Below are 23,688 nucleotides of genomic sequence, written 5' to 3'. Positions count from 1 at the left end.
AGAGAGAGAGAGAGAGAGAGAGAGAGAGAGAGAGAGAGAGAGAGAGAGAGAGAGAGAGAGAGAGAGAGAGGGGGGGGGCAGCCCGGGGAGAGAGCTGGTCTTGGGGGGAGAGAGTTTGGATTCAATTGTCCTGGGATCAGACTGTCTCTGACCTTGTGATCTTCAAAGTTTCCTTTGACGCAGGGAGAACCACCTCATCTGGCCACTTACCCAGACATACACACTCAGTGATGCAAATTCACGCTCACACACACATGCGTACGCACACACGTCTACAATTTAATAGAAAGATACATTTTTGTTTCCCTGGCAACAGCATGGTGGCATTTATAAATCAGTAAGGCATCCTCTCCTACAAAGCTTATAAAATATTATACAAGGGGTATGTCACATTTTTGGATTTGATTGGTTAAAACTGCATTCCAGCCGGAGTCTATTCCACAAGTTACCACCGGCTAAATCTATGATGGTTAGATGAAATGCCTATTTACTCTGTTCCAGCTGACTGCGCAATCCACTGTCTCATCAGCCCAGCCAGGCAAATCAATTATTAGAAAAGTAGAAGGCGTTTAGAGCATCTGCAGTCATTGATTACAATCTGAAATTAATTGTTGTGAAAATAAGGAACCCAGCTAATTGACGTTTTCCTGTATGCTTGTTTTATTGAGTCAAACATCCAACCACACATCTTACAAAATAAAATAAAACCATCAGGATATTGACACCATGGCACACTGTTTTACAGAAGATCATTCTGTTAGAGGTTCATTTTCACCCAACATATAAACATGCGCTTTTACAAAAAATTAAATGCATACTGTTTACTAAAATGTGTAGAAAATAAAAACAACACTAATAAATTAGGCATCTAATAAATAGTATATATTATTCAATGGTTCATGTACAAAGCTGAAGTAAGATTGTGTTAATAGTTATCTCATACGATATTTCTTCAGACAGGAAATCAGACAAAATAAAGGCAGGTGTGTAGATGCACAACTACCGAAACTAGTCATATTCCTCTATAAGTAGTAACTAACATAAGATATTTTATACATTTGGGTCCTTTACTATTTGTTGTATTTACATTATAAGTATTGTGGCCTTTTTCGACAATTATTATGTGCAGTGATGGATTTCTACAACTCTTTTATGCATATATTCTGTGTTAATAAATGTGTTTATAAAATGCCCAAATATAATTGTCAAACTATACACACAAAGTACACTGCATTTGATTTCAGTCCGTAAGTGCATCTTTTGCTCTCCATCACATGGTTGGAGTTCAATCAGGCATGTCTAAAGGACAGTCAAGTCTTGGTGCCTACATTGATCCTGCCATTTGATGACTTAGGGAGACTTACAGTCAATGAGTTTGCGGTGTCTAACCGACACATTGTTGGTGGAGAAGAGAAAGAGTCCCATATAATTTGAAAGACACAAACTATATATTTGCATGGATTTGAACACACAAACTTAACATGGAATGACTACAATGGATATTGCTTGTGGAGTTCTGTTCGGGTCAAGGTGCATTACTAAAACTATTTAGACCACTTCCAAAACGTATTCAACTGGCCAGATTATCTTATATTTGATTATAAAACATATTCTACCAACCTTATGACCTCAAATAACATAGATCTGTGAATGTAGAGATGTACTAGTTAAACAACAACAATGATATCATGTAATCCAACAGTAGCTCTTCAGTCTCTTATCAGTAACATAAGGTTCCATATTTGGTAAAAACATTTTGAGCCAAGCTCCAACTAAAATTACAGAAGATTTTCAGTAACAAAACAGCCAATATTGGGATGATAAAGTGCTGCTAAAAAGAAAACTTTCCTCAAAAATGTTTTATTAGAGAATAGAAAACTTCTTACAGTGGCACAGCAGTCAAAGACAGGAGCCGCTTACATCAATAGATGCTGTTGGCTATATCAGCTGACTATACAGGATTGTCAGCTATGCGTCACAAAACTAAGTTGAACAAGGAAGCAGCAGTGCTGAACTATGCCAAAGGCATTGTGGAGTTACAATAAAGAAAAGCACCCAAAAAGAACGTCACCACTTTTCAAGGAACATGGAGCATTAGCTGGGAGTTTGACCCCGAAGGGTCTAAAAGCACTTTCAGGATGAAGCAGACCTTGGTAAGGCTGGAAGCCACATTACATTTGGTTACTGTTTGAAAGGCAGCCTCCTTTTCTGTCAAAGGCACAAGATCAGAGAACAACGTACAGTCTTGTGAACTGCTAGAAGGCTCTACTGGGAGTGTATTCCTTGTATGATTTTGGACCAGGCGTTTAAACTCAAAGTTGTGAGGGACTTCAGTTACGTTTTAGAGGTGGGGGGGTTGTAAGTCAGATTTGGGTATATTTTACATCTATATTAGTCTGCAGTGATGTGGGCTGATGTTGCTTTTCAACTGAGTATGGTTTGCTATACAAAACGAGTAGAAATGTCTCAAATAGTCCCATGATTTCATAGTGTAAAATTCATGCTCATGGGTATTGCTTGGGAATTAAATATAAAATGTATGCATACAGTAACTTATAACAGCTGGCTCATTTGTAACTGTGTCTTTTAACTAAGACATAAACATACAAAATTATCTTTATGATTTTATTTAGTTTTCCTTAAGAAATCCATTTGTAAAAAATAATTAAAAGCCTATCCGGACAGAGATTAAAAGTGAGTTGGTAAAAACATATTTACATGGCATGCAATTTCTTGAGGGTATTCAATGAAAATAATTGAGACCTGCATAAGAGGCAGAAGCATGGATATCTAAACCGACAAAATGAGAAAGATAACAGACAACGGAAGAAAAATAAAGTAAAAGTAACACAGGATTTCACTGTTTTCTGATATAAAATTTGAAGTTAATTGAAAAGACCACCTTTTCCTTCTATCTACCATGCCAACCCACCCCCTTACACCCAGGTACCTGCCCCCACCAAGGATTTGTTGTGATGAGAAGAGAAGGAGCGCTTGAGACTTTGAGACAGAGGATCGAGCAGGAGGTGAGGGGCATCTGTTCTCTGTTTGGTGAATATACCTGAAATGTGAATGCAGCCAGTGTGTCGGTTTAGTAGTCAGTTTGCACACATCAGTGAGTAGGCTACTCTGGTCCCCTCATGTTGGGGTGGTGAAGGAGGGTTCATAGCCAGGCCTCAGCAGGGGGTGTGGGACGAGAGGAGAGGGGAGGGACAGGTGCTCAGAGCTGAGAGTCAGCCCCCAGGCTGTTGAGCTCCTCCGGTGAGTGCTTCTCTCCCCCAGTGCCAGCCGACTGGCGGAACCCGGCAGAGATCTCGTCAAATGTCCGGCCCTTGGTCTCAGGCACCTTGAAGTAGGTGAAGACGAAGAAGCTGAGCAGCAGTATAGTGAAGATGACAAAGACATAAGGGCCACACAACTCCTGTAGGGCGAGACGGAGAAAAGAAGGAGAGAGAACATTGAAGATCATGTTCATTAAGCAGTGGGCTCCAAACAAATACGTCTTCAAACTAACAGTTCACATACAGTATATCAAGATTAGGGATGCAAAGAGTGGGTATATTACTGGAAACTTTCTAGGCTTACCAGTAAACTACTAGAATGTTGGTATCTTTCAAGGATTTTATGTCATCTGTAATTGTCTGTAATTATCCCTGGCCCTTGGTGCGACCTTATCATATGTAAAGTATATATGAAATAATTAAATAAGATAATTTTAAAATAAACATTAGAATGACAAAGCTGTAAAACATGATCCTAAATTATCTTCAACTTACTGAATACCATTGATGTTTAATATGAGGGTTTCAGCAAATATCCTTTATTAATTCTTAACACACTTCTATTTATTTTACTAAGTCAACATTTATTAGTTGTCAGTGCAGCAAACTGGTGGCAGCTGTGAACAGAATAAATGTTTGGAAGAGTTGCAGAGTTAATGGAAAATAATGCCAATGTTGATTAGATGCTTTTTTCCTTAATTAGGTTATGTTCTCTTGAACCATATGGTTTATGGACTAGAAACTCATGGACAATATGGACACAGATATAACAAATGCATACTATATATGATTATTATTATTTTAATTATTAAAGTATAAATTACAACATTTACGATAGATTGCCGTACATTTTCTGTTAATTACCAAAATGAATGAAGATTCCAGTAACTTTCGTTAAATACCAGTAGCTTTGCAACCCTAATCGAGATGAGTATGCAGACAACATCTACCATGATGAGCATCAGTGACTAACAAGGCTGTGCTCAGTGCTTACCTCTACATACTGGAAGGCCATGCCCACTATGAAGTTGGCGGTCCAGTTAGAGAAGCCAGCCACAGCGAAGGCCGAGGGCCGGGGTCCTTGGGAGAACAGCTCAGCCACGATGAACCAGGGGATGGGACCCGGGCCAATCTCAAAGAATGCCACAAAGGCAAAGATGGCCACGATGCTCACGTAGGACATCCACGGCAGCTGTTCCTGATGGAGGACAAACAGACAGCAGGGGGTTAAACTACTGGTATTCATTCAACATATTATATTTACAAGGATGTGTATCAATAAACCAAGTGTTTTTCCTCATTCATTCCGTATGAGAGCTGCTAGCCTTATGTGAAGTAGCTATAGTTAGTCTACGTACCAGCAGAGCCAGAGCGATGGTCATCAGAACGGCAGCACCTGCCATTCCTATCAGCCCCAGCAAGTGGAGAGACCTGCGTCCGGCGCGCTCCACCACAAACAACTGGGAGGAGAGAGGGTTGAGTTACACTGTCCAACCCCTAATGTGGTACATCATGTGCACCATAAATGACACATACACATCTGCCACAGTTACTCACCGACACCACAGTGAAGGCTGTGTTGACCACACCGGCACCAATTGTAGCATAAACAGGCTGAGCAACTCCGGCCTTCTCAAAGATACGGGTAGAGTAGTAGAAAACCTGCAGGACACCAACAGCACAGTTTAGAGTTGCAAAATAGGTAGTATACTGTATGTCAGGGATCATCAACTAGATTCAGCTGAGGGCCATTTTTTCTAGAGCAGATGGTCGGTGGGCTGGAACAAAATTACAAATAATTTGTAAACTACAAATTGACTGCAAGAAGCCCAAACAGATATAATATTTGACAAAAACATAATCACTTCAAACCAGTTGTATACGATCACGTGTCTCTCTATTATGCGTGGGAAGACTGGGGAACAAACTTGGAGCTGATTTCCTTGTGTTATTGTAGTTTTCTATGTTGAACAATAACAAATAAAAAACCTGGGGGGCTAAATAAAACAACCAAATCAGGGGAACCCTGCTGTATGTGTTTGGGGTGAGAAGTGTGTATGAGGGGTGACTCACAGCGTTGATGCCAGACAGCTGCTGGGAGAGCTGAAGCATGATAGCGATGAAGATGGGCTGGCGGTAGAGTGGCGAACGGAACAGCTCTAGGATGGTCACCTTCTTCTCCCTCATCATCTGCCTGGCCTCCTCCTTCATCTCCTGCATGTCTGCACTCACGTCTGTGGTCCCACGCAGCTTCTTCAGGACTGACAGAGACAGAGCGAGAATGGAGGTTACATTACAGTCTGCTAGGGCTGGGTCACTCCATACCAGATCAATTCAGGCAATTCGAGGGATGAATTTAAATTAAACACATTTATTGAAACATCGCCCTTATTTGAGATAATTTTCAACTCATTCAAACTGACAGAACTGACATTGGCTGAACTGATGACATCAAGTGTATGAATGTGTGTTTGTGTATAAATGTATTCTACTCACCAGTCTTGGCCTTGTTCTCCTCGTTACGGTTGATGAGGAGGAAGCGGGGGCTCTCGGGGCAGAAGGGCAGCAGTGCACACTGCACTAGGGCTGGGATGAAAGTGAAGCCCAGCAGGAAGGGCCACAGAGATGCGTTCCCCATTAAGGCCTCCATGCCAAACACCTGAACCACAACAAATAGTTAGACCACCATCAGATTATCATATAGCACTGCTCTCAAAAAGATTCCTTTGGAAAAGCATATAAATCATCCATTATTCTCCATCCGACATCCCTGTGCCCATTGGCACTGACCTGTGCCATCAGGATGCCTGTGACGATGCCTAGCTGGTGGAGGGTGCCCAGGGCTCCTCGGAGGGCAGTGGGGGCCACCTCACCCACGTACATCGGCACAAAGCCAGTGGAGAGGCCGGAGTAGAGGCCCACCACGAAGCGCCCGATGATCAGCATCTCCCACGAGCCACCCATCTTAGAGAAGCCCATGAGAGCAGCGGAGACAAAGGCCAGCACGTTGGCCATGAGCATGGAGTTCCTCCTGTAGACACCACAGAAATAGTCATGTCAATTATAGTCCACTTACTTACAGACATTTACATATCACACATGTAATATCATCTCACATAACACAGTTGTAAATAAACATTGTGAAGTGTCGTATTTACCTGCCAAAGCGGTTAACGAACAGGCCCACGGAGAAGGAGCCGAAGATGCCGCCGACAGAGAAGATGGCGACGGAGATGGACCACAGGGTGGTGAGGGAGGTCTTGGTGATGGGCTCTTGGTACCGGTCGAACCATGTTTCGTTGAGGAACCTCTCAATAACCTAGCAGAGCAGGTGAGAAAACAACACAAGGTCACAACACTGCCATAGACAGAAATCACAGTCAAATGTACCATAGACATACAGTAATGTAAGAGACAGTAAAAAAAGTTTCCTTGTCCTCATTGCCATTGGCCAGCTGGCTGCTGTTTGATGTATGGCCAGTAGATGGAGGTAGAGGATTGTATTTCAGGTTTTCCAGCAACAAGGTCGTTTGTGGGAGAGCGAGGTGTCAGGTTTCAGCCCCTTCCCCCACAGTGACTCAGTGTTGATAAACATACATATGTCTGATCATCTTGTGCTTGGAAGTTAAGTGGTACAGGCTGGGAGGAATGTCCCCCTCCCCCCATGTCTCTGCCGTGGCACACTGACAACTGTCATATGTCTAGGACTCCCTCTACCTCTATCTAGCACTTCTAGTACTCGGCACTGAGCCCTGCCCCCTCCTGTCCTCCTCTCCCAAATATCACTGCTGGCTCCTGTCATGTGCTTTACTGATAGATTATACAATATACCCTTTACCAATACTTATATAATGCTGAGTGATTGATATAGAACTGTTAATGTATTTTATAGGGCAGGAGAGGTAAGCTGGGTATGCTGTTCAAGATATGGTATAGCCCAACACTGTCAATATAGTTCCATAAAATAAACATTCTTACAGATAGAGAATGGCAAGTCTACCTTTCATTTCTTATTCTTGAATTCTCTGAATAGGCTTGTGTCTGACTCAAAACCTAGCACGCACCTGGCCACAATGAAAAAAGCTGTCCATTCATGACCGGTGACCCTGTACCGATTAAAGCATTACTGTCTCTGTGGACTCCTGGCCTGGCAATGTGGAGGCATTCAGGTCCGTCTGTCTGTGCTACAAGGGGCCCAATTTGGAGCCGGCAGGCAGGGTGGAGAAGCAGACCAGGGCACTTGAGAGACACCTAATATAATCAGTGCTACAGTCTTTAGAGCGGAAGAGCTGCATCACATCGGAGAGAGAGATGGAGATTTGGGCTGGGGGTTATTAAGGGTCTCCATATACACGGAGTGTACAAAACATTAGGAACACCTGCTCTTTCCATGACATAGACTAAACAGGTGAATCCAAGTGAAGGCTATGATCCCTTATTCAGTCAGTCTAGATCAGTGGTCACCAACCTTTTCTGAGTCAAGATCACTTTCGCAGTCAAAAAGCAAGCTGAGATCTACTGCTCAGATTTGTTTTTTTACATTAACCTCACACAAACAGTTTTGTAGGAATGATGTTTGGGAAGTTGGCCTAACACATTATCACAGCATATTGGCTATATCATTGGCCTGCCAATATTGTTAATCAGACCATATCATATTTTAAAACTCGAGCTTTGATAACAAAATAGATCAGTTGGTTTAGCACTTGTGAGGCACTGTGGAGCATGAATTGAAATAATTCGCTTTTTTATTTTACTGGACTGATGGTCAACGAGGTCAAATTACGACATCAGGGATCTTCAGGTCGAAAAGTCAGAGCTCTAGAAAGATGCCCGAGTTTCCGACTGACTTGGAATTCCCAACCGCCTCTCACAGTCCCTGCTCTCTCATTCCTTTCTTCTATTGGGACTGACCAGAGAAAGGGGACACCCTCTTCCATCTGATCGTGAAACTCGAGTCGCACCGCATCTGCCTCATGCACAAATTCATGTTGTTCCTATGACCAGAGAAAGTGAAATATTCTTTAAAATTAAAAATCGACACAAGCTGCTAATAATAATAAAACGCAGGGCTATCGATACTTGGCTACTCATTCATTGCAGCTGCAGCCCGAGCGGAAGTACGGAGAAGCGCGTTTTGTAATAGTGTAGAATAGTGACATCAGCTGTCAGAGCAGCTTACCGATCATTGCACCTGTACACAGCCCATCTATAAATAGCCCATCCAACTACCTCATCCCCATATGGTTTTATTTTTTTCTCCTTTGCACTCCAGTATCTCTACTTGCATCATTTTCTGCACATCTATCACCCCAGTGTTAATACTAAATTGTAATTATTTCACCACTATGGCCTATTTGTTGCCTTACCTCCCTAATCTTACTACATTTGCACACACTGTATATATATTTTTCTATTGTGTTATTGACTGTACGTTTGTTTATCCCATGTGTAACTCTGTGTTTTTGTTTTTGTCGCACTGCTTTGCTTTATCTTGGCCAGGTCGCAGTTGTAAATGAGAACTTGTTCTCAACTGGCCTACCTGGTTAAATAAAGGTGAAATAAAAAAACAGTGACAGTGCTGAATATAAACTTAAACATGAACTCACTCATAAAAACAGCATCTCTTTGCTGCTAGCCTAAAGTAGGCTAGCAGCCTATTAAACTTGGCTGTGGCCAGGGTCATGGAAGCTCTGTAGCCACGGTGATTTGAGCTATCCGATTGGGCAGTGCAGTAGGTGCACTCGATTTAGTAACAGATTTGCCAGTCCGCCGGGTAGTCGGAGTTTGTCTCATGGGAACACTTTGCTTACCCGGTGCGGCAACAGCTCAACATGACTTTAAAAAAGGAGTGCAAGCCTTTATTGTTTGTTGGATTTTCTACAGAAATATTTGGTGATCGACTAGGAATGCCTTGAAGATCGACCATTGGCGACCACTGGTCTAGATGAAGAGGAGGAGGCAGGTTAAAGAAGGATTTTTAAGCCTTAAGACACTTGAAACATGGATTGTGTATGTGTGCCATTCAGAGGGTAAATGGGCAAGACAAAATATTTAAGGGCCTTTGAACAGTGTATGGTAGTAGTGTGTCTAGAACTGCAACGCTGCTGGGTTGTTCACGCTCAACAGTTTCCCGTGTGTACCAAGAATGGTCCACCACCCAAAGGACATTCAGCCAACTTGACACAACTGTGGGAAGCATTGGAGTCAACACTTTTGACACCTTATAGAGTCCATGCCCTGACGAATTGAGGCTGTTCTGAGGGCAAAAGGGGGTGCAACTCAATATTAGGAAGGTGTTCCTAATGTTTTATACACTCAGTAATTAGTCATGCTGTTATCACATTTATCATGGATCTCAAATCAAATGAAAGTTTATTGGTCATGTGCACAGGATACAGGGTGTAAAATGGTACAGTGAAATGTTCTGGATGTGTCTCTATGTTCAGCAATACTACTGTTTCTGTGAATACTTCCCTGCACTCTGTATGTTGCTTCTAAACAGCTGTGGCATTGTGTGGTATTACTGAGCATGTGTCAGTGTGCGTATGTGTGTGTATATACGTAACTGGGACCTCAGCTGAGACTGAGGACGGGAAGGGAGGGCAGGTTTACACTGGCCCAGTGTCTGAATGACAGCAAACCTCTACATATCCATGTCCTCTGCATGTATGTTTGTTGTACTCCATGTGTTGTTGTATGTGTCGAACTGCTTTGCTTTATCTTGGCCAGGTCGCAATTGTAAATGAGAACTTGTTCTCAGCTTGCCTACCTGGTTAAATAAAGGTGAGAAAAAAAAAAGAAAAAAAAAATCCACTCCCTTCTCACCACTGCCCCCATTGACCACTCTTACAGGAGGGCACCCCACCTCTACACCTCAGCTAGGCTTATACTTAGAAATAGATCATCTGGTCCTACAATCACATTTTAATTATTCACCGCTGGGGGGGTTTAACCAATCAGAATGTCTACCAGTCTGTAATAAACAGGTATCAAAGTATTATTTTCTTCCCTATTGTGTACAGATGTAGGATCTTAATTTGATCATTCTTTTGTTGCTGAGAATTTTCCTGAACATCAGGAATTGCACACTTGTAGTGTATTTGAGTTTTAAAAAGGCTTCTAAAGTTTGTCTTTGTCACCTTGAAATTTCAGACTTGATTTGCCTTAACAAAAAATATCTAAATTCCTACAAAAATGTCCATTATAATCCACACAATAATTCACATTTCCTGTTCCTGTAGGATTATTTTTCTGCTGTAGCAAACTTGGCTCAAATTAAGATCCTACATCTGTAGCCTACTATTCTATTCACAAAACTGTGCTGGCTCCCAAACATCAATTGAAGCGCTTGGTATGTATGACAGGTAGGTACTGACAGACAAATGAGTGTGTGTGATGGAGCAATAAGTGGTCTCCTGAGAAAGGAACATCAAGACAAGCGACAGCTGGGACTGTAGATCACACAGAGCCCCTCATATATCAAAAGTAATGGAGAGGGCAGGTGTCCCATGTATTCAGGCAAAAAGCACCTGGAACTATGAGCCGAGCTGTCAAAAGGCTTGTTCAGACAAAGACCAATACTGTGTGGATTAGCCCTTTCACCTAAATAACAAATAATACTGAAGCATGCATGAGAGCACCAGCTGTACCGGAAGACTGTGTGATCACGCTCTCCGCAGCCGATGTAAGATCTTTAGACAGGTCAACATTCACAAGGCCGCAGATGGATTACCAGGACGTGTACTGCAAACATGCGCTGACCAACTAGCAAGTGTCTTCACTGACATTTTCAACCTCTCCCTGTCCGAGTCTGTAATACCAACATGTTTTAAGCAGACCACCATAATTGGCAAAGACTCCAGCCACCCTAGTCATAGACTGTTCTCTTTGCTACCACATGGCAAGCGGTACCGGAGAGCCAAGTCTAGGTCCAAGAGGCTTCTAAACAGCTTTTTCCCCAAGCTGTAAGACTCCTGAACATCTAGTCAAATGGCTACCCAGACTACTTGTATTGACCACCACCACCACCACCACCACTCTCTGTTTGTCATCTACGCATAATAACTTTAATTAACTCTACCTACATGTACATACTACCTCAACTAACCGGTTCCCCTGCACATTGACTCTGTACCAGCACCCACCTGTATATATTGTTATTTTTTACTGCTGATCTTTAATTACTTGTTACTTTTATCTCTTATTCTTATCCATATTTTTTGAAACTGCACTGTCGGTTAGGGGCTAGGGTAAGTAAGCATTTCACTGCAAGGTCTACTACACCTGTTGTATTCGGCACATGTGACTAATCAAATTTGATTTTATTTGAAACTGAAAGATTATTATGACCCACAAGACAAGATATTGTGAGTTTTCAGTAAACAAAACCATTTTGTAGATTTAGCAGCTATAGTACAAAACTGTTCAAAGGGATCCACTTTCACGAGTAATGAGAAGGAGTAGGGTCAAAGAAACACATTTTGTTTAAGTAAATGGAAAATAACTTAATTTCATTTTTGGAGACACGTCTCACTGAGAGCTCCTAAATGATGTTCCCTTTAGTGCAGTGAGTAGCGCTCTTCTGGCTGTCACCTCACTTACAATCTGAGCCCCATCGGGGCATGAAAACAGTCCTTTGCACATCACAGAGGCCCTTTAATGGAGAGTGCCTTGGACGAGATACTTAAGATATTATTAGCTCCCCTTTTTTCACGTGTTGCGGGGAACATCTTGACTGGCCAAGGCAGACACAGCGGCAGTCTCATCTGGGAAAAGGTGTTGGGGAAGATTCGAGCACGGTGTCACTTGGATAAATATAGATAAGCCTTCCCCATCCAATTCCCATAAGACACATCAGCCCCACCTCCCCACCCAATCTCGTTCCCGTGGACTCACCTTCTGAGGGGCGTTGATGACACCCGTGTTGTAACCAAACTGCAGCGAGCCAATCACTGCTGTTCCCACCGTCAGCATCAACTGGAAGGTCACTTGCTGCATATAGAAAGGAGAGAAAGTCTGTTAGAAATCCCCTCTCTCCAAATGTCTGTACTGTATCAGAGCATGAAAAGAGCAGCTTGGAGGTACTAGGAGCTGATAGACTTATTGTCTTAAGAATACAAATCTCCAGGCTAAGCTATCCTGTTGTTGCCATTCCATATAGCCTAGGCTAGACAGGCCTTAAGGCATATTTTGGTGAGAACCTCCTTGGCACACTGTACTGTAAAGGTTAATCAATTTAGTTGTACAATATCCATTGACTTTATCTTGTTCAACTAGTTTGACAAGTAATCACTATCAACACCATGAAGACGGCATACAAAACATATTGATTGTCCCGTCATGACTCGTGTCATTTGTGTGGACCTCCTGTGTTGTTGATCAACTGCAAACCGATCAAAGGATTTTGGGCCTGGTAATGCTTTAGTTTCTAAATATTTTTTTCCTCCCCCGAAATGTAAAAGAACTTGCCTAACTTGAGCTGCAGTTTCTATAGAATGGGCTAGTGTCCTACATTGCGCACTAGGTGATTGTACTGCCCCAAATGTGTGTGGTAGTGACATAACTTGCAAGAAGGCAACCTAGCCTCAGGCCAAGCACAGAGAACGGGGAATTCATCCTAAATCAGTCCACCTCAGGTGGTTGATTGTAGGCCTAAATATTTGTGCATTAGGACCACGTGTCCACACCCAGCCCTCTCAGGAGAGGGGTGATCTAGCCTCAGTCATTGTCTGTGTTCCTGTTATTTCTAAAATTGTTTGATTGGCATAATCCCAGTGGAGCCACAAGGAAGGCAGATATTTTCCTCTTGCCATCAAGTTAACACACATACATACACACATACACATATTAGGCGAGCCATTATGCAGTGTGTCTGTGGCGTATTGTCTGTATTGTAGGCATACTGGGATTTCGTTTTTTGTTGGTTACAATCGTGTGGAGAAGAGGTATGTGGGCTACTGGTACTGGGAGTTTTCCTCTGTTTAGGAGTTGTCTGTATCTGTGGTGATGTTTTGATAGTGACATGGCTGTTCTGACATAAGATTTAGCCTTAATGCTTTACACCAGTTGCTATGGAAGCTGAGATCCTCTTTCGTACTCATGTTGTGACTGATTCTAAACTTAAAGCCAGTGTAGTTATGACAAGGTCCTAAATGTCTGTAAAATGTGAGGGAAAGTGAACCATCCCAAAATGTATTTCTGCAAGGGTAAATATACAGTAGGCTCAGACACATTGTCACAAAAAGCACTCAACTAGATAAACTTGCATGATAGCCTATATGTACTTCCTATTCATGAGATAAACTAGGCCCCCCAGGAAGATCAAATCAAAGTTTATTTGTCACGTGCGCCGAATACAACAGGTGTAAACCTTACAGTGAAATGCTTATTTACAGGCTCTAACCAATAGTCCCCCCAAAAAAGGCTATATACAGACACCTGTTAGTCAGGCTTATAGAGGTAGTATGTACCTGTAGGTATCGTTAAAGTGACTGTGCATATATGATGAACAGAGACTAGCAGAAGCGTAAAAGACTATCTACATTTTAGTACTTCAGCAGACGCTCTTATGCAGAGCAACTTAAGTTAGGCTCCCGAGTGGCGCAGCGGTCTAAGGCACTGCATCTCAGTGCTAGAAGTGTCATTCCAGACCCTGGTTTGATCGCAGTATCACAACCGGCCGTGATCGGGAGTCCCATAAGGTGGCTCACAATTGGCCAGGCGCCGTCCAGGTTAGGGGAGGGTTTGGCTGGGGTAGGCCGTCATTGTAAAATATGAATTTGTTCTTAACTGACTTGCCAGGTTAAATAAAATAGTGAGCCTACATTTTCATACTGGTCGCTCATGGGAATCAAACCCACAACACTGCAAGAGCCATGCTCTACTGTACCAACTGAGTTACACAGCCATATCTGACATGGGATTATCTGACAGGGAAATTGTATTTATTTAAGGATCCTCTTTTTAAAAAATGCTGCTTTAAAGGGCACTAATGAACTAGGCCTATCTCACCTAAAATATCTGTTGAGAACAAGTGCTCAAGGCTATTCTAAACAAAAGGGAAGGCATTCCATTTCTGTTCATTCTGAGATTCTTGAAGAGGGTGGGAGCTACAAAGTGGGCTGTGTTTGGAAACACTCACTACACAGCAAGCTTAGTATAGCTCAGTAATAGAGACCTAAACAAGGGCAGGTCTGAAAGTGAGGTGGGGTAAGTGTAAGTCTGAAAAAGTAGCAGCTTAACCAATAAAGTTCCACACAAGCAATGAGTCGCAGGGGTTCAACTTCTCCATGGCTGGGTTGTTATAACCAGCCCTGGCACAGGATGTAAATACACACCATCAGGGTAGATCTTGTGTTGTATGGTTTGCTATTAGGAAACATTCCACTCTATTCTTTCTGAAAGGGGATGGTCACGTATCATTCACCTTGGAAACGATGAAGTCACGCCCTCCAGCTCTGAGATGGTTATCACAGCCTTAAAGACTACACTGGCCCTTTAAACAAACACCATTGTTATAAAACAGCTGCTGCCACCAGCCAAGTTTACATTCCTCCCAAAGATAAACTTCCATGCAAATCAATCTCCTCCTTCTCAGGAGTGAGTCTGTAAATTTTAACCCAGTCACAGTGAGTGGGCTGTAGTATTGGTGACAGTTGCTTTAGGCCTAGTTAGCATAAAAGTGATTATTTCTCACTATTTAAATTAGTACTAACACAAAAAGATAAATGTCTCAATTGTAGCCTATAATTTTATTCACATCTTCCTCGGATCAATAAAAATGTAATATTCAGATGTAAAATGGAACAAAAAAACAACAACAATCTCTCTCCAAATATATGATTATAGTGCATTTTTACGTTTCAGACCTGCCTCATCTAGCTAAATGCATCAACAGTAAAATCTCTTTACATTGATGTATGAGATAGTCTGGGCTTGAGCAAACATCTAAAGTGATCATAAGGCCTGTTCCTTGAGCAACAGTTTACTCAACACAGTTCATGGGTTATATTGGAGGTCGTTAGGTCAATTAAAATCGACTTAATGTGATCAACAAGCAGTCCAACAAGGAAACATGGTATACTGCCCTGACGAATGACGATGGTGAGCAGGGATGGGCCAGAGTTGTATAACAGAGGTATGTGGAATTGTGAGAGTCAATTCCAAGTAGGTACAATATAAGACGGAACCCCTTTTCACATCATATCAGCACTTTGTCAGGTGACCAAAGCCTTAAAACTGACCTCACTGGTTTTACTTCCTGCAGTGAAATGTTTACAGCCACATCTTCCCTGTAAGTGACACCTATAGTATAATGCATTAGTCATCCAGTTCCAGTGTATTGTATAACCTTTCTCTAGTCCCCCTCTTCAAACACCTCAGCCTCTGCTAAAAGTACCGCTGGGAAACACTGTATCATATTGATTAGCAAGGCCATGCTACAGTGACAGTCTGTAAGTGACAACAGTACATACAGATATAATGTGAATCACCCTCGGGTGCTGTAAGGTTAAGGGCCTCTAATCTAAACATCTGAGGTTAACGATAGGCCTAGTTCTGTTCAGAAAGCAGAAGCCATGGCTGGCTGTGCCACAGCTCCCAGTTCCCCACATCCTCACCTCGCCTATGGCTCTCAATGATGGCTATGCCGCCAGCCTCACGTCCCTGCAAACGTCACCTCCTTGACAGCCTCGGGATTCACAAGGGAACCTAATATCACTCCCTCATCCTCCTCCCTAACCTGACTCACAGCACAGGACAGCACAGAGCCTCTCCTGTGTATCCTGACTGCCTCCCTTAGTCATTCACTGAGTGACGAGTTCACAGGAACAAGTCTATGGTCCATAACATGGTCTAAAACAAAGAGGTCAATGGATTGACTGGGGTTGAAAATTAGGGGGATGGCAAAAACTGGCACATTTACAGTAATGTGGATGAATCAATATGCACTGTACCTGTCAAACGGAATGTAATAAAGTAAAGACTGTCAGATACAAACAAAACGTTTCCATACACGTGTATTTCTGATCCATCCAATTTCCCACTGATATCTGGTGTAAGTGTTTGTTCAAACCTGACACAATCTCAGATACAGTATAGCTCTATGGAGAACAAGCGAATGAGCCTGTACAGTACACTACAGCTTTACAGATTTAACCAAACTCTCCTTCACATGAAAAGCGATTTGCAGAGGTCAGTACAGTGTGCACAATGCCTTCCACTTTTTTGGAGGAAATGAATTAGGCCCTACGTTTCTGCCTGTTTCAATTACAGCATTCACAGATCTCTTAATCCCGTCTTTTATATAAAAAGTATTTAGGCCTCATTAGAACACACTGACACTTACATTAAAAGGGCATACTGAAGGGGCAGTCATGCAGAGGGAAATAAAGTGAGTGGAGGAAGCCAGTGGATTGAGTGGAATTATGTTTTTAGAAGGAAGGAACTGAATGCCGGCTTTGGGTTTAATCAAAAGCCAGAACTGTCCACTCAGTTAAAAATCTAATTGCTTCTTAGAGTTATTGTCACGCCCTGGTCGAAGTATTTTGTGTTTATCTTTATGTATTGGGTCAGGCCAGGGTGTGGCATGGGGTTTTTGTATTGTGGTGTGTTTTGTCTTGGGGTTTTAGTGTGTATATATTGGGATTGTAGCTAGATGGGTGATCTAGCAAAGTCTATGGCTGTCTGGAGTGGTTCTCAATCAGAGGCAGGTGTTTATCGTTGTCTCTGATTGGGAACCATATTTAGGCAGCCATATTCTTTGAGTTTGTCGTGGGTGATTGTCCTTAGTGTCTTTGTTCCTGTCTGTGTTAGTTTTCACTAGTATAGGCTGTTCGTTACGTTCTTTGTTTTGTAGTGTTTGTATTTTAGATTCGTGTTACGTTTTTTTGTTCATTAAACATGGATCGCAATCTACACCCTGCGTTTTGGTCCGACTCTCCTTCACCACACCTAGAAAACCGTTACAGTTATTCCACTCACCACAGACCAGGTCAACTGTACGCTTGCCCCAATTACCTTGTTTCTTACCCAAGAGAAAAAGAGGCTTCCACTGAACTAAAACAAAGCATTTTGTTCAGTCGAGCTTTAACGGGACTTACAGCTTGTGCCCAAACTGTACATAAATCGGAAGGATTTGTGTCGGAGGGAAATGCTTGTTATCCAGTCTATAATAGGAACAAAGAGGTTAGACAGTATTTTGTTTTGGAGAGAGGTTGGGAGAAGTTAAACACCCCCGGGGTGAGCAGTCAGGCAGGGGAGGTGTCTATCTGAACAGGTGTATCAACGTGAGCCTAAGAGGGCAATGTCTCAGCAATGGTCCTGTGTGGTTCAGTTGGTAGCCCATGGTGCTTGCAACGACAGTGTTGTGGGTTCAATTCCCACAGATGACCAGTATGAAAATGGATGCACTCACTCACTCTGGGTGAGACTAAAAAATCAAATTAGGGCTGGCATAATTACTGTGTAGCTGACGGTTAATGGATGAAGACTGTCATGAAAATAAAATAACTGTTTAAAAAAAACTGACTGAAGACAGGACAGTCGGGTTTTTGTGCGGTTGAGTCTGTTTCTGTGATAACATGGACTCTTACCGATGTGATTAAATTTTGTTGCCCCTTACTGAAACAAGCAAGGTGTTGTAGCAATCGGTGAAAAGATTGGGCTTGGAACCTCTTACCCTGGCAATTTGACTGGTGAACTCCTGGGTACACTCACAATGGATGCCTGGTATTGTGTTGCAATAATTTCCATGGTATGTAGCATGTAAATTCAAATGATGTTAACTGATGCAACGGAATGTATTTTTTGTAATGTCAGTTGAGTTGAATCAACAAATCACAGCACATATTGATGGGTACACTTCCTGTTTTACTCTAGGTTGAAGATGACAAAGGTGAAGACAATGGGATTCTAATATCCAATAACTCTTTGCAACAACGGGACCAGCTATGCTAGTTAGCAACGGTGCTGGTCCCAGATTTGTGACAACATAGTTCTCGTTTGTCGAAAGAGAGTCGGACCAAAATGCGGCGTGGTAGTTACTCATGTTCTTTAATAAAACTATGACGATACATGAAATAACTGTATATAAATACAAAAAACAACAACCGGAACGTGAAACCTAATTACAGCCTATCTGGTGAACACTACACAGAGACAGGAACAATCACCCACGAAATACACATTAAAACCCAGGCTACCTAAATATGGTTCCCAATCAGAGACAACGAGAATCACCTGACTCTGATTGAGAACCGCCTCAGGCAGCCAAACCTATGCTACAAACCCCTATTCAACCACAATCCCAATGCCTACAAAAACCCCAATAAGACAACACAATAAGCCCATGTCACACCCTGACCTGAACAAATAATTAAGGAAAACACAAAATACTATGACCAAGGCGTGACATAACCGGTATATTTTCGACCTAGCTTTTACTTTTTGCTTTTACTTCCTGCTTTGCTACCATGGTTACACTCACGATGGCCACCAGTCCACTCATTATGCCATCATTGATTTGAATGAGGATGCTTGTTCTTCTATTCAAATATGTTTTTATGGCAGCACATGTAGTCAGGAGTGGAGGAAAGGAGAAAATGTGCTATTGGAATTGTTATTACGGAGACCACGGCCATTTTGTTGGCCAATTACAGTCATCCAAAATTCCATGAACGTCACAGCCATATGTAAAATGCAATACAATGATTTCCTTGGAAAGCTCTAGACTGGCAATGAGGACATTTATCCTAGAGCCAAAACGTAGCCTGCTTTACCTCGCAGACATACAGTTTGAACCAGAATATCATTGACAAATGCTTATTACAATGTTATGCACACAGGACTGAACCATGGCTGGGGACAGCTAATTGGTATTTTGGCTTTTGACATATAGCCAGATATCCGCCACACCCTATGTCACCAAACCGTGGTTCTACCCACATGCTGACTGCCTCCTACCTGTCCAGCTGTGCTGCACAAACTCAGGGATCATAAGCACAAGCCAGAGTGTGATGCCCAACCACGAGATGCTGATTATAAACCAGTAGACATGCTCAGTGTGGTGTTAGCCTGGACACACGCTCAAAGCTCAAGCTGTCTGACAAAAGCTAAACACTGGCCTAATGGGAATGGCTGGAAAGGGGTCATTTTAATTGTGTTCCAGCTGAGCGCCAGGAAATCAAACGTCTATGCCTAACCATAAAAGGGGTTACAGACAAATAACAATAAACATGTTTACCATTTCAACCAGAAGTAAACTCTAAGTGAGGGCTGGGGGAAGTGACTTTAAAGTTGTCAGGGGAGTAGCTAACCACACAGCATCAGCAGTCAGTGGTAAGGCAGCCATATCAGAGACCAGATGAGTCACGTCTCACTCTCTTCCTTTTACTATTGTAAAACAACAATAAGCAAATGTTACATAAAATGCCATGTGAAAATGAACAAAAATGAAACGAAGACCTCATATGCTGTGATAAAACAGATCATCTTTAATAATCTTTAGACTTTAATGTGCTGCCTTCCTGTGAGTAATGCCATCATGCTCTTCATTGAGCTAATTTTAATTCACTACTTTATAAACGGATTACTACACCAGATTCAGTCATGATGTCAACAGAGGGGATAGGGTTTACAACTGGCCAGGACGCAGGTAGTTTGTAATGTATGGAGGGGGATTATGAATAGCCAATTAGCGGCCATGAACGTAGTAGGCCTACCCCACGATCTGACTTAATGCAATCGCGCGTGTGCTGCATTTTCCCCAGCAGCCTCATATCCGACTGCGTCCAAAGATGATGGTGAGCAGCACAGCACACACGTTTTACGTTTCAATTGAATAAAACAATTCCATGATGGGCTAGCTAGTGTAACTTCTTTAAAAAATACTTAGTATTCGGAACCCATTGACATTAACACAGCTAGGCAGTTTGAGAGTCTCAAGCTAACCTAATCAGTTTTCAATATTACTGGGAAGCTAGCTTAGCTACCCCCTCTCTCTTTCTCTCAGAGAGACACAAACACATACAGTTTTATATATTGGTTTCTACGAATACTGCCAACTAGTCGTTAGCCTCATACAATTAGCCTACCTTGCTGCCTGAATCCATTGCCGCAGTATGGCTTGTCGATATTATTGCTGGCAATCTTGAAATGTCGAGAATATAGTTTTGGGTAACTTCCGCGGCAATTTTTTTTACTCAGACGAGTGGTCTCATTTTTAAGGTAATGATATAATATGCCATAAACAATAGTATCTTCTTTGTTCTTCTTCTTTGTTTTCAGCGTAATTATTTGATTCCAAATTGTCCTCAGTTCATCGTGTTTATTCCCCTAGTGTAATTTCTGTCATAAGCTCAAAACTTCAGATTCATCATGCCCCAAAGTTTTCTTGGGTTGTTGAAGTAGTTCGTTCTTCGAGTACAGACTGTCTACTCTTTGGGGAAATAAACCGGTGAATATATTTCCTACAGCCCGTCAAGAGTGATTGGCTGACGCAAGAGTTTTTTTCGGCCTCAATGTGAGTTGAGTTCAGCCTCAATTTGTAAGGAGGAGGCCCGTTTCTATCCCTGAGCTTCTATTGGTTTATACTTGCACCCCTATGACGACGTTAAGACATGTAACTCTGAAAAGTGTCACTTAGTTTTGTTCAAGTACTAGGTCGGATAGTTATGTGTTAAGCACATCGTCCTCGATGTATTTAATTGAAATGATACATTTTGATTACAATTTGGTGGAGGCGTGAGCAAAGTATTATATTGTAATAACATGGTTATATAGCCTACTGATTAGACGCTTGCAGCAGGGGGCGCAAATGTACTCACCATTGCTGATAGTTTGAGGTCATGGCAGGAAATGACACTGGCATGCACCACCTTTTCATCCCACTTGCAACCCCCAAGTAGGCTATAAGTAAGCAATACCGTGACCTTGCCTACCAAGGGTAGATATCTATACTTCATAGGTCTACTTGCTCCTAGTACTTTATCCCAACAATACTAAAAGAGAAGAGATTGCAGTAGCCTAGTAATACATTTGAATGATCCATGACAACACTCATTTTTAGGCACACAAAAAAAACATCCAGTCTCGAGGTCGACCGATTAATTAGGGCTGATTTCAAGTTTTCATAACAATCAGAAATCAGACTTTTTATTTCAGACTAAATAGATTTTATTTATGTATTATATGAAGTTAAAATAAATGGGTTCATTATTCATTCAGTATTGTTGTATTGTTCATTCAGTATTGTCATTATTACAAATATATGTAATAATTGGCATCAATTTTTTTTGGGGGGGGGGGTCCTCCAATAATCGGTATCGGCGTTGAAAAATCATAATCGGTCGACCTCTAATCCAGTCAGTCATCCTTTATTTCTCAGCACCTTACTGTATCCATGCGTGTTCAGTCCTTCATAAACATTGTTTCAAACATCCAACATCTGTGATCTTTGACCAAAGCTGGTAATGTGACATTGGTACCCTCTATTCAAAACCATAAATTGTGATGGAGATGTTTGTTATTAAAGGTGTGTAAAAACAAATATTTTCATGTGAATAAATGAAACTGCGTAATACCTTTTGTTTGAGATGGCGGGGAAGGGTCCGGTCAGAGTGTATGCAAAAAATTAGGAAAATAATCATTACTCCAGAAAGGAAAATGTGTGTGTTTATACAGTGCAAATGAAAGAGTCGGGAACAGGATAACAAATATATAAAAATTGAAGAAATGTGTTCCCTTTTTATATAATCTATTCCCTTTGAAACCACGGGAAAACAATAACAGGCAAATACTGAGACAAAGGCCGGTGAGTGTGCCATATGGACTGACCTGGCCTAAAGCAACAGGCTGAGGAACAGAGGTAGAGGAAGACCAACATGGTATTTCACATTGTCTGTGGGTTTGTCATGTCTGAATAATCATGAGGCAATGTAAGGTTTATTTGTAAGATTGAAAATTGTCACTCAAAACTAGTTCAACTGGTTACACAAAAAATGGGCTAGTTCTTTGCTGACAAAAACTTTGTGATGTAAACATCAGTAGTTACCAAGGAATGTTGTAGGAATGACTGATGAATGAAAAAATCATCAAAGCTTGTCAAAAGGTGTGATACACTTTCAGGGGTTATAATGCAGTTCTAGAACACCTGACTGTTGCTTGTTGCTGTTGAATGTCTTTGCATAGTCTTACCTATGATTGATTGACCTGGCAGACCATGTGTTCTCAGTCAACGTACTTTGTAAAATAAATACATTAAAGTAAAATGTATATTCTTGAATCCACCAGACAATGCCATGTCTAGTGACGCTTGCCAAATTCATGGTTCTCCACAGCGGTTGTGGGAGGAGACTATTTAATGTCGTATTTATGAGGCTTGCAATCTCTGACCTTAAAAGTCCTGCCTTTAGTATGCTAGTGTTCAGGTCATGTTAGACTATAGTTGACCTTGTAAACAAGCATTGAGTCATCAAAGTGTCTTCCCTCTGTTTTTCTCTGAGCCTCATGGTCCACAGCACCCAGATAGAGGATGAGGGGAGGAGGGAAAAGGTGTAGAGTCACTTCATTACAACATACACGATGCACCTATATCTTTTGTTAGAGATGGCGGGGAGGTGTCTGGTCAAGGCACATTTAAATTAGAAAGAAAATAGAGTGGACGGGAAAAGGAAGGGAGACTGGGAAGGACTGACACATTTTAGGAACTGTGTTCTTTTCTGTCCTTTATGAAATTCCTTTGAAATCTAATGAAAACAATGACAAACAAAGAGGGGGTGTATACTCTGAACGGGCCTGTATTGTGCACTAAATCAAAAGTAGAACATTACGGCATGGGATACATTATAATAACATGGTAAGAGTATGCTAACACATTCCAATATTACTTTCCCAGGTATCCTTTATTGAATTGTTGCTATTTAATTATTGAACATGGTACCTGTGGGAAGAATGTGTGCAACTCCTGACCTGACGCATAGCTTATGGGGTGAAATAAATCAATACAGTTATATATCGGGATATTATTTTTGATGATATATCATATTGTATAGTTTTGACAATATTTCAATATTATTTTTGCACTAGTTGGCTGTACCTGCACCAAAACAGTATTTTTTCTTCATAGCTTGTTCCCCATCTTTTTAACATAGGGAGCCAATTTGTTTTCAGCACTTTTATATCCATAATTGATCACAACTAATTTTCTCATGTCTCTTTCTTGTACCTCTGCTGTAGACATAACGTGAGCAATGTTTGGAACATCAAATCGCAATACATATAGAATCGTGAGACTCGCAATGCATATCGTATCGGCACCTAACTATCATGATAATATTGTGAGGTCACTGGCAATTCCCAGCCCGAATAGCTTAGCTTGCCCCTACCTCATCCATAGGTTTTCACAGCT

At 41.7% G+C, this 23,688-nt stretch overlaps 1 protein-coding gene across 1 annotated transcript; it reads right to left on the bottom strand.

The window, feature by feature from the left end:
• Window positions 1–636: 636 nt before the first annotated feature.
• On the bottom strand, window positions 637–20,791 carry LOC124017278 (solute carrier family 2, facilitated glucose transporter member 1-like). The gene is made up of 10 exons (XM_046332556.1): window positions 20,375–20,791; window positions 12,180–12,275; window positions 6,440–6,600; window positions 6,072–6,312; window positions 5,778–5,940; window positions 5,355–5,542; window positions 4,839–4,943; window positions 4,640–4,741; window positions 4,276–4,479; window positions 637–3,421 (listed from the first exon to the last, which is right to left on the bottom strand). The coding sequence occupies exons 1-10, from the start codon at window positions 20,390–20,392 to the stop codon at window positions 3,221–3,223; spliced, it is 1,479 nt and encodes a 492-aa protein (XP_046188512.1). The 5' UTR covers window positions 20,393–20,791; the 3' UTR covers window positions 637–3,220.
• Window positions 20,792–23,688: the final 2,897 nt, after the last annotated feature.

Source organism: Oncorhynchus gorbuscha, unplaced genomic scaffold, assembly GCF_021184085.1.
Source record: "Oncorhynchus gorbuscha isolate QuinsamMale2020 ecotype Even-year unplaced genomic scaffold, OgorEven_v1.0 Un_scaffold_17:::fragment_2:::debris, whole genome shotgun sequence".
NCBI lineage: Eukaryota > Metazoa > Chordata > Actinopteri > Salmoniformes > Salmonidae > Oncorhynchus > Oncorhynchus gorbuscha.
Note: the sequence above shows the minus strand (reverse complement) of the source record. Positions and strands in the feature narration are given on the sequence as shown.

Bases quoted from the DNA above. Each gene is read 5' to 3' on its own strand.
- LOC124017278 (XM_046332556.1), bottom strand. The intron at 4,742-4,838 runs GTGAGTAACTGT...CTCTCCTCCCAG, and splicing joins CAGCCTTCACTGTGGTGTCG to TTGTTTGTGGTGGAGCGCGC. The intron at 3,422-4,275 runs GTAAGCACTGAG...CTCGCCCTACAG, and splicing joins TGGCCTTCCAGTATGTAGAG to GAGTTGTGTGGCCCTTATGT.